At 46.1% G+C, this 11,386-nt stretch overlaps 1 protein-coding gene across 1 annotated transcript in view; it reads right to left on the bottom strand.

The window, feature by feature from the left end:
* The window catches only part of LOC148323988 (titin-like), a 149,733-nt gene that overhangs the window by 41,746 nt on the left and 96,601 nt on the right, over positions 1 to 11,386 (bottom strand). The window contains 19 exon segments of the mRNA XM_088314508.1: positions 71 to 373; positions 464 to 1,054; positions 1,142 to 1,438; positions 1,521 to 1,718; positions 1,848 to 1,952; positions 2,017 to 2,324; positions 2,400 to 2,682; positions 2,808 to 3,095; positions 3,181 to 3,471; positions 3,582 to 3,869; positions 4,216 to 4,521; positions 4,600 to 4,902; positions 5,038 to 5,340; positions 5,428 to 5,715; positions 5,801 to 6,100; positions 6,187 to 6,489; positions 6,677 to 6,976; positions 7,048 to 7,323; positions 7,419 to 7,650. Coding sequence (XP_088170634.1) covers positions 71 to 373; positions 464 to 1,054; positions 1,142 to 1,438; positions 1,521 to 1,718; positions 1,848 to 1,952; positions 2,017 to 2,324; positions 2,400 to 2,682; positions 2,808 to 3,095; positions 3,181 to 3,471; positions 3,582 to 3,869; positions 4,216 to 4,521; positions 4,600 to 4,902; positions 5,038 to 5,340; positions 5,428 to 5,715; positions 5,801 to 6,100; positions 6,187 to 6,489; positions 6,677 to 6,976; positions 7,048 to 7,323; positions 7,419 to 7,650 — 5,563 coding nt within the window.

The following is an 11,386-nucleotide window of genomic DNA, read 5'->3' as shown; positions in this document are numbered from 1 at the left end:
ACCCATTATGCAATTTCGTCATTTATCATCTTATTGGACATTTTTTTTGTTTGCAATTGTTTTTACTCACAAGTAGCAACGGTTGTTGTAATTGGCATGGACGGTTCACTTGGTTCCCCAAAGCCGGCTCTGTTCTCAGCAAGGACACGGAACTCGTACTGTAAGCCTTCAGTCAGTCCAGTGACGACAAAGCTGAGCTCGAAAACGGATTTCTTGGAGGCCCTGAACCACCTCATGGCCTTTTTCTCCTTCTTCTCAACACAATAGCCGATGATATCACTTCCACCATCTTCAGTGGGTCTTCTCCATGTCACTCTAGCTGAGTGCCCGTCAACTTTGTCAACTTCTGGTTTCGACGGTGGACCAGGAGGACCTAGAAACATATGAATGAAAGGCACATCACCTTTTATTGCACTATAACTAAATACATAGAATTTCAATTTTCAGGAGGCTGAACACATACCAAATCTATCGACCATCTTGATAGGTTGAGAGTGAGCCGGCTCACTGCTGCCGTACTGGTTCACAGCAGAGACTCTAAAGATATATTCGTTGTCCTGGATGAGTTTAGTGGCCACATAATGACAGTCGATGACCTTCTCTTCCAGAATTGTCCAGAGAAGGCGACTGGTTTCCCTCTTCTCTAGTGTGTAGTACTTGATAGGAGACCCTCCGTCCTCTGGAGAAGCTGTCCAGGTCAGGGTGACCTTCTCGGATGAGACACCACTGCATTGAATGGGACCAGGAGCAGCAGGAACATCCAAAACTTTGACCTTAACCGTTTCCTCCTTCACACCAAAGGGATTACTTGCTGTGATGACGTAGTCCCCAGAGTCCTTCCTCGTGGCATATTTTATTGACAGAGTGGAGGAGGATGCAGAGGCCTGAATATTAACGATGTCTGAGGGCTTCAAGTACTTTCCTCCTTTAGACCAGCGAGAGGTCGGGGCAGGCTTGCCAAGAATACTTGTGGCAGTGACCACTATGGTTTCCCCAGCTCTGACGGTCACACCGGCCTCCATCACCTGAGCATCGATGATAATGGTTGGTGAAGCTTTTGGATAGAGAAAAGAAACTGCATTACAAACCGTGCCACTTTGACTCAGGTAGCAAGTGTGACAATTGAATGAGACCAAATCACCATATTCATCGACGCAGATAATAGTATCTGTCTGGTCGGACGGTGGACTAACGGCACCGGCTGCATTCTTTGCTCGTATTCTGAACTCATATTTGCAGCCCTCCTGGAGATCAGTGACCGTGTAAGCGGGTTCCACAACATTCACACTGTTGGCCTTCACCCAGATCTTAGAGGGCAGGTCACGTTTCTCCACAATGTATCCAGTCAGCCTGTGGCCACCGTCGAACTGTGGCTCAGCCCACTGAAGAGTGACAGTGCTTCTGGTGACGCTAATTACATCTGGTTTGCCAGGAGCATCTGAACACAAACAGGATCATTCGTGAACCCAAGCAACATTGTCAACGCAAGTTTCATTGATCCTCACGTGCTTCACACTTACCAATTGGATCTAGGGCAACTTGTGGATCGGTGGGAGGACTCGGTCTGCCAATGCCCGCCAAGTTAATCGCCATGACCCTGAACTCATACTCAAGGCCTTCAGTCAGCCCAGTAACCTTGTGTTCCTTCATTTTCAAGGCGGTCGGGCTTGACCTCTTCCACAACATACTATTCCTCTCCTTGAACTCGACATGATACCCTGTGCATTGTTTTGTGGTTAGGGAGAGAAGGAGAGAGTCTTTGGAAATGTATGAACCCTGACCTTCAGATGCAAATCAGCTCAAGGACCCCACTGTGTATGAACTGAATTTCGCATATACCGTCATACCTGTAATGGGAGATCCTCCGGTCTTCCTGGGGTCCGCCCAGGAAAGATAAGCAGAGTCATGGCGCATACTCATGACCTGAGGTGGAGGAGGAGCGTCGGGAACATCTGGAGAAAAGCGCAAATGTTTGTATACGGGAGAAAGCTGATGTTTAGGCAACCAAAGACTTACTGAATGGATGTTTTGCAATCACAGGCTCCGATTTCAGCCCCTCTCCAACGCCATACTTGTTCTCTGCGCATACTCTGAAAATATACTCTGTGCCCTCGTGGAGACTGGTAACCCTCAGGGTGTTCTTGTCCACTGAAGAAGAGACAGTCACCCACATATTGGTGATAGAGTCCCTCTTCTCCAGAATGTAGTTTGTGATGTCTGAGCCACCATCATCTTTTGGAGCTGCCCACTTCAGCGTGGCACCATCAGCAGTTACGTCCTTGAACTTGATTGGTCCTACAGGGATGCCAGGCTTTCCCACCACCCTGGAAGGAAGATTTTGTTCTCACTGGATATAAAGAGCATGACAATGCATGGATAAAGGCGGATCGGATTGGAACCTGATGAAAATAGTGGACTCTTTGCTGCCTGCACTGTTCCGCAGGGTGATCGTGTATTTTGAGGCATCACTTCTCTGGCAATCCCGGATCAGTAGAGTGGTGTTCACTACGGAGGATTCTGCACAAACACGTCCTGTGTCTGTCAAGTCTTCATCCTCCCCCTTCTTCCAGGACACCTTGGGCGTTGGTTTGCCCATGATTGGAATCTTCAGCCGCACCGTGCTACCCTCTTTGGCCACATAACACATGTCGGGAAGTTCCCCCAAGTCGCAAGTGGGATGAACTGTGAAACGGAGGGTCAAACTACATGAAAACTACAAGATCCAGATTCCAATAAAAATAAGCAAATCATTAGTGGTAATAAGAGAACTACAGTGAAAATGATCCCGTGCGAACATTTCTCCTTACTGAGCTGGTCCTTGGCAATTACGATCAACTCCTTGGCAGCACTCTCCCCTGTGTCATTCACAGCTTTGACACTGTATTTGTACTCTTTGCCCTCGACCAGATCTTTGGCGCTGTACTGCATCTTCTTCGACCTCATCAACTCCTTGTACTTATCGTCACCATTGAGAACCCCAAGCACATAGCAGATAATGCGGCTGCCACCATCGGTCAGAGGTTTCTTCCAGCTGAGCGTACACGAATCCTTGGTAACCACCAAAGTCTTAAAATCCATGACAGGACCAGGCTCCTCTGTATGAGTAGAAAAAGACTGGTGAGTATTCGGAAGTGAAATGAAAGGGAATAAAGCAGCATTTTTTTTCTTAATCAGACCCACCAGATGCTCTGACTGCGTCGGGAGTCTCGCAGCTCTCTCCAGTGCCAAGCTGATTGACGGCTGACACTCTGAAGTAGTAGGACCGTCCGGCATTCAGATCTGACACCTTCAAAGACGTCTTGGTACAATTTTTCGAGACCGTAGACCAGGCTTTCCTCTCAGTGTCACGCTTCTCCACGATGTAGTGGGTGACTTCATAGCCACCGTCTAGGAGAGGAGCATCCCAGTAGATGGAGGCACTGTCCTTTGTTGTCTCTTTCACCACCAGGTTAATCGGTGGCCCAGGAGTGTCTAGAAATAAGCAATGAAAAGAAAGTGAGAGTCTACTTCAAATTATGTCATTGTGCTTTTACTGCTGATTCAACGTTGGTTGAGATCAAGGAACGGAAAAAGTTTCTTACCAAGAACCTTGACAATGATGGTGTACATTTTCATGCCAGCCACACTCTCCAGGTTGAGAATGTATTTCCCTGCGTCGTATCTGTTGACATTGTCCACCATCACGGTGGTGTCAGTTTTTGTAGACTTAATGACAATGCCTTGGCGGTCCTTGATGTTGGTGTTCATCTTCGCCCAAATGACCTTGGGCGTGGGGTGACCCTTGATTGTCGCATGAAGCTTCATGGTGGTTCCAGCTCGCAGCTCCAGGCCCTCTTTTAGGTCAGCACTCAGTTCTGCCTCCGGGGGTACTAGAAGATCATCAGACGGTATTTTACGGAATGTTACAATCAGTTACGGATGACTTGTTCTTGAAAGTAACTAAATTAGATAACAAATGAATTTATTAATTACATTCAGGAGCTCAACATAACAATGGCAACCGGTTTTGCCTTTATTGGAAGTTCAGTACAGTCACCCTTTCTGACTAACTGGATTATCAGTCCAATGACAATAAAGGGCATTCTGATAGTGATTCTGATTCTGAAAACTGCAAATCTGAAATCCACACAGACAATGAGCCTTCTTATGATTCGCTATCCCTCATACCACTTAATCCCACATGAATGACTGACAATTGTGGAGAACAAAACCTACCTATAATGTCCTTTGCAATGTGCTTGCCAGGGACTTGAACTGGTTCACTGAAGCCAACCTTGTTGACAGCGGTGATACGACACTGGTACTCAGCGTTGTGCATGAGGTTTTGTATCGTGTAGCTGGTGTCCTGCAAGTTCCGTGGAACATTGCATCTGATCCAATCTGCTGTGTCTGTCCTCCTGCACTCCACCAGGTATCCCAAGATTGGGCTTCCTCCATTGCTGGCCGAAGCATTCCAGCTGAGGCTGAGGGAGCTGTTGGTGGTGTCAGTCACACGTGGGTTCAATACCGGGCCAGGAGGAGCTGTGGAAGTGCATTTGATTCCAAGTTAGAAACAAATACAGATAAAAGAAATTATCTTTCAAAGGTCATGAGACTCACTGATGGGATTTTGCGCAGTGGTGGCATCTGAGGGCTCACTGGGTTTTCCAAGTCCTGCCACATTAACAGCAATGACTCTGAATTCATATTGGACTCCCTCGCTAAGCCCTGCTACGTCAAAAGTCCGTTCCATTAAGGGCTTCCTGTTCATCTTGGTCCAGTTCATCTCCTTGGTTTCCTTCTTCTCCAGCATGTAACCCAGAATGGTGGACTTTCCATTATCAGTGGGCTCCTTCCAGCTCACTGTCATTGCATCCTTGGTGACATTGGTAATCACTGGGGCCTCACATGGACCAGGGACAGCTGGTACATACACACAAACATTCAGATGATATTTATGTGAACAAACGGGCTTCAAAACTTAAAAAAAAAAAAAAATACCAACATGCATATAACTATGCTGACAGTACATGAATTACAGTGAAAGGACAAACTCACTGAATGGATTCTTGGCAATGACAGGAGCAGTGATGAGACCGTCTCCAACTCCCCACGTGTTCTCAGCACGGATTCGGAACTGGTATTCATGACCCTCGATCAGCTTCTCTACATTTAGTTCAAGATTTTCAGCCTTGATCTTTGAAGACACCTGAGCCCAGGTGGCCCGGCTGCTCTCACGCTTATCCAAAATATAGTTAGTGACTGGGGCTCCACCATCCATCAGGGGTGGCTTCCAGGACAACTTCATTTTATTGGCAAACACTTCAATGTATTTGGAACTGGCGGGTGGACCAGGCACATCTGCACAAGACACACATTCCAAATCCGTCACTGGACTTCACTAATCAAAGTGAGCACTCCAATTGGATAGTCCCCAGAAGTACTCACCCAAAACGGTCACATGGATGTCTGCGGTCTTGGAGCCACTGGCATTCTCTGCAAGGATGGTGTAGACTCCAGTGTGCTCCTTTGTGACTGAGACTATCTCCATTTGGAACTGGTGTCTCTGTTGTGTGATGAGCTGCCCTTCGCTTGACCTCAGACTATCATCACCTCTCTTCCACGTGACTTTCGGCATTGGTTTACCAAACACTTCAGCCTCCAGGAGAATTGAGGTTCCGGCCTTGGCCTTCAAACCCTTCTGCATCCTGGCGTTGAGTTCTACCCTTGGAGGCACTGCAGTAAACAACAGGATCCTGGTTTAGCACCCATCTAAATGTGAGTTGAACATAAAAAGCTCATTTAGGTGTGTCCCTCTCACCATTTTCAGCACAGACCAGTATTGGGTCTGTGGGCTCTGAGGGTTTGCTCATGTTGACAGCTGTTTTGGCAATGACTCTGAATTGGTACTGCAGGTCTTGCTCCAGGCCAGTCACAGTGTACTCTTCCCTCTGCACATTCTGGCAAACGGTGTTACACCGCAGCCATATGTCTCCGGGCACACGCATTGACTCTACGTAGTAACCGATGATCTTGCTTCCACCATCATTCTTGGGCCTGCCCCAAACAAGAGTTACGGAGTTCTTGGTCATATCCAGAACTTCAGGTTTCCCGGGAGTATCTGCAACACAATGAATTAGGTGCGAAAGTGTAAGAGAAATGAATCTGTTCAAAATCTAATTTCACAGGTGTTGATCAGAGACCCACCAATTGGTGTTCTCGCAGTTACAAAATCAGTCTTCTTGCTTGGCTTGCCCTGACCAGCACGGTTAATGGCTGACACTCTAAAGGTGTACTCCAGGCCCTCAATCAGGCTGGCACAGGGGTACTCGGTGGTGCGTACAACGGTGTCGTTGGCCTTCACCCAGAGGAGGCTGTTTCTTTCTTTACGCTCAATGTAGTAACCTGTGATGGGGCTGCCACCGTCGCTCTCCGGCTTATCCCAGGCCACAAACATGCAGTCCTTGTTAGTCTTGTTGATGTGACAGTTAATAGGTTCACCGGGAACATCTGGTGATGAAGAAAACAATCAAACTGAAAAATTATTTCTGTTAAATGGACAACCTTCATGTTCATTGACCATGTGATGATTTTCACAAGCTGTAATATACTTTTTGCCACCTTACGAAAAGCTAATAGACAATCACCAAAAAGCTTGAGATGTTATACAAGTTGATTCTTGAAAATCATTTCCTACCAAAGGGGAACTTGGCAACCATCCTATCAGACTGGATGGGGTCCGACACCCCATAGCGGTTCTCAGCACGGATGCGGAACACGTACTCTTTCCCAGGAATGAGTTTGCCCAGCCTGCAGATTGTCTTCTGGCAGGAGGAAACGGCGTTCACCCAGTCACCTCTACTGACATCACATTTCTCCACTACATAATTAGTGATTTTGCTGCCTCCATCTTCCAATGGTTGGCTCCACGACAGAGAGCAGGCATCTGAGTCAATGTCACTGATTTCCACGGGACCCCCGGGAGGTCCGGGAATATCTGCAACACACGTAGATCAACTGTCAAGTGATTTACTGAGCACCCAGAATAAGTAAAGCATGGACACTGACCTCTGATGATGATTTTGAGAGCCTGGACCGTCTCTGCAGAGCTATTTTCAGCCACAAGGCTGTAGTCTCCGCTGTCTGTTCTTGAGACATCCTTAATGATCAAGACACACAAATTGCCAGAATGGTGCACGGCCAGACGGCTTGAAGAGACCAGGGGTACATCGCCACAAAGCCACTTGCAGGTTGGAGAAGGTTTTCCAGAAATTACTGCCTCAACCCTGAGTTTGGCTCCAGCTCTTTCACTGACCATGTCTGGCATGATGATCTTTGGCTCCACTGGAGGGAGCAGAGTGGGAAGTAAATACGATCATAGGACCATCATCAAGGTCATTTTCAATAATTGATCACATCAATCCGATGATAAAACTTACACATCTGTTCCTTGATCTCGATTGGCTCCCTGGTCTCTGTGAAAAAGCTCAAACCCATGATGTTCTTGGCAGCCACTCTGAACTTGTACCTCTTGCCTTCTTTAAGGCCACTTATGCTGATGCTCAATCCCTTCACTGTGGTGTAGGCATTCCACAGCTTGTTCTCAGGCTCCTCCTCTTTCATTACGGGGGGAGGAGGTATAGGTAGGGCAGCTTTTCCTTCTTCTGGGATCTGCATTTGAGGGAAATAGTATGAATGCCTGACTACCCTTTGGTCCACAAATCAATTTAGCAATTTTTTAAAATATGGTCCAGCTGCAGCCACAAATGGGCGTTCCCGTTTTTTAACCTTCCCCGGGCACGGGCGGTGTCAAGCGGCCCCTAAGTTTAACCGAATGGAAGCTCCGGGGGAGGAGGGCGGGCGTGTGTCACAGTTAAGCCGAATATGAGCACCTTCCGCCCGGGGCACGAGCGGGGCGAAATGAAACCGAGTTCAACCGAACGGAGACACGCTTCGGGGGAGCAGGTCCGGCGTGCGTGACAATTAAGCCGAAGAGGAGCACCTCTTTCGCCCGGGCACGAGCGGAGCGCGAGGCTGTCAGTAATGAATGAATAAATAAATGAAGAATGCCACTTTTCATTTCACTGTCATGATCCGTGCCTGTCATGCCGCGTGTTTTTGTTTTTTCAGCTGTGTGGGCGTTCCTCCAGCGATCGTCTCGCGCCATGCCGTCAGCTGCTGCGAGACGCGCCCACCAGCCCCGCACCGGATTCCCATTCACTCACTGATTACACTCACTATATAATCCACCTACACTGACTACCTGGCGTCGGATTGTTATCCTACTTGCTCATGCTCCCGTACTTCGATCGTTATCTTGTTCAAGTGTTTCTTGTTGTCGCGTTTTTCTTTCATTTCGTTATCAGCTACAGCTCGGCTCGTTTTCTGTTCTCTTTTTCTGTCGATGATTGGTCTCCTCTTATCCTTCTGTGGTAAGCAATCTTCGTTAGTCATTCCTTGCCTTTTGCAAGCGTTTTTTGTTCTGTAGTTATTCCCTTTTCCTGGTGCGAGTGTTCCACCAGCGCTTTACGTTCTTTCCGCCGATAGATTGGTATTATATATATTATAGCCGATAGACCCTCATAGTCCTAGATTGTAATTGGATACTGACTATATTGTGATTATAAGAAATATCTTTGTATCACCACCTTCTTTCCAGTGTCTGCGTTTGGAGAGTCCTACTCAATCCTCCAGCTCTGCTGGAGGATCATAACATTCACAGGTCACATCGGACGGCGTACCAGCAGGTAAAAGTCGAAGTAATTAAATAAATTCAAAAAGAAGTAATTGAATAAATACAAAAATAATGCCTGGGGAATAAAAAAATAATAAGTTTTAATAATAATTTTATTTTTTTTGTTATAACATGAATTTCACTCTCTCTCTCTCTACCCGTATAAATATATATATAAATATATATATATATATATTTTTTTTTTTAAAGCATTTTTGAAGGTGTGCCGCTACTTCGCGGATTTTCAGTTTTCGCGGGTGGTCTCGGTCCCCATTAACCGCGATAACCGAGGGTTCACTGTACCTCAAACATAAACAGTCAATAGAAGCTTCTTCTGCATTCTGACACACTGTTCTTATTGTTTTAGTCCATCCATCCATCCATCTTCTGTACCGCTTCTCCTCACTAGGGTCGCGGGGGGTGCTGGAGCCTATCCCAGCTATCTTCGGGCAGTAGGCGGGGGACACTCTGAACTGGTTGCCAGCCAATTGCAGGGCACACAGAGACGAACAACTATCCGCGCTCACACTCATACTTAGGGGCAATTTAGAGTGTTCAATCGGCCTGCCGTGCATGTTTTTGGAATGTGGGAGGAAACCGGAGTACCCGGACGAAACCCACGCAAGCATGGGGAGAACATGCAAACTCCACACAGGATGGCCGGAGTCGGGATCGAAACCACGCCGAATGCTGTCTCTCACTGTGAGGCCATCGTGCTAACCAGTCGCCCACCGTGCCGCCTATTGTTTTAGTCATGATTCAAAAATACGTTTTTTTTTCAAATATCTTTGATTGGCTTAACGTTAATGTCATTTGAGTTCTATGTGCTTTCATAAACGTTTTTCTCTTCGTTTTATTTTTGAATTTTTTTATAATCAAAAATCACCTCTCGGAGATGTGCATTTGTGTCTTCATCATTAGATGTCGCCAAGGTCGTTGTTTTGCAATACCGCTATTCCAATTTCTACGACACCATATGGAAAGCGCTTTGTTACAGCTCCAGCTGTTATGAAATGCGCTACATAAATAAAGTTGCATATTTTCACCCCACCTCTGAGTTACGTTTGGACTGAAAACAGCTAATCAGAATCGGCCCTAGTGTCCGACTTCTGATTGATTAAGAATTGTAGCACAATTGTAATACATAGGTAACCCATGTTTTGTCTCAGACTTTTTTTCTATTCTTATTTTCTGTTAATGTGATTTTTTTTGGGCTACTACTATTTCCTATGTGCCTAGAACGCACCGCAGTGTGAGATGACGTCCCATCTCGTTCGAGAGACGAGAGAACTTTCTAGCACGATTTTTCATGCGAGTTGAAAGAGCAAGGGCTCCGAATAGACCAAACTTTGTCCTTGAACTGTTTTTTGATGTTGTTTTTTTGCGTAAGCTGTGAGAGAATGGAGTTCGAATCCTGTGGTGACTATCGATCCTGGTGAGTGTTTTAGGCGAATGTGCCTAATTAACATTCCTGTGTCAAATGTATCTCACGATGTGTCACTGAAAAAAAAACAGCCAGGTTTGAGGTTTTGTGAACGTTGAGATTATTAGCTAATGGTGAGATGTAACTGAAAAAAAAAGTAAGAATTGTAAAGTATTTTACTCGCACATTCATTCCTAGCAGGTGCGCTACCTCGTGAGATAAGCTAACAGGCTGACTGAGGACTCCATGCGTGTTAGATAAACGCATCTTTTTTATTTTATTTTTTTTTTCACTGGTCGATTGTTGCAATGTTGTTTTTTGTAGATCACATTGAGTGAATGATCTGCACGTTTCTTGCTGGCTGGTTTTTGGGACTGATCGAATCGTCTAAAGATTGAACTGCACCGACAGTGGATCGGGTGCCTCGTGTGACGTCGGCTCGTGGAATTCGGATTTCCTGGAGGGTGGTAGGACCGTCTAGTGGATTTTTTTGGACAAATCTTTTTTGTTATTGTTGTTTTTTTCTGAGATCTCAGATATTTTTTGTGGGTCAGATCTGACACCAACTTTGACACTAACTGACACCAACTTGACACGAACTGATACCAACACGAATACATTCTAAAAGAAAAATTGAATTTCTAAATACTAAGGAGTTTAATATATATAAATACAAATGTTCACATATTTCTACTAATTGCTCTTGGTGTGTCTTATTTCTGTCGGAGGTTTCTTCCTGATCTAAGTAGAGTTGCTGCCGCCAATCTCCCTGTAACCCAGTGATTCTCAAATAGTGGGGCGATGCTGAGGGGGGCGCGTGGGACCCTGGGGAACATGTTTTTTCGCATAGTTTTGGGAGCGAAAAAGGCGATCTCAGACAACACGAGTTTGAGCTCGTCAAAGCTGTTTGTGCCCCTAGTTCACGCAGTACTGATTAAAAAAAAAAAAGTGTCGCCCTGTCATGCAGTACTGATTAAAAAAAGCAGCGGCTTGTCGCTCGTTGACCCGGAAGTAATTTCTTTTGCCGCTACTTAAATGCACCGCGCCAAGCTATCTTGCGCCGCAGCAGAACGGACTTTATTTGAACTATGTGTATGTAAACACACAGCAGAAGCAACAAGCTACGTGATGGCAAATAAACTACTCCGCAAACAAGTAGTGTTCTAAACGAGGAGGCGAGCAAGGAGGCGCTAAGCGCGCTAAGCCCTAAAATAATTGCTTTGATGTATGCTCGACTTTTAACAGAAGTC

This window comes from Idiotropiscis lumnitzeri, chromosome 14 (assembly GCF_059441095.1).
Source record: "Idiotropiscis lumnitzeri isolate Australia: NSW breed Sydney's pygmy pipehorse chromosome 14, RoL_Ilum_1.0, whole genome shotgun sequence".
Classification (NCBI taxonomy): Eukaryota; Metazoa; Chordata; class Actinopteri; order Syngnathiformes; family Syngnathidae; genus Idiotropiscis; species Idiotropiscis lumnitzeri.
Note: the sequence above shows the minus strand (reverse complement) of the source record. Positions and strands in the feature narration are given on the sequence as shown.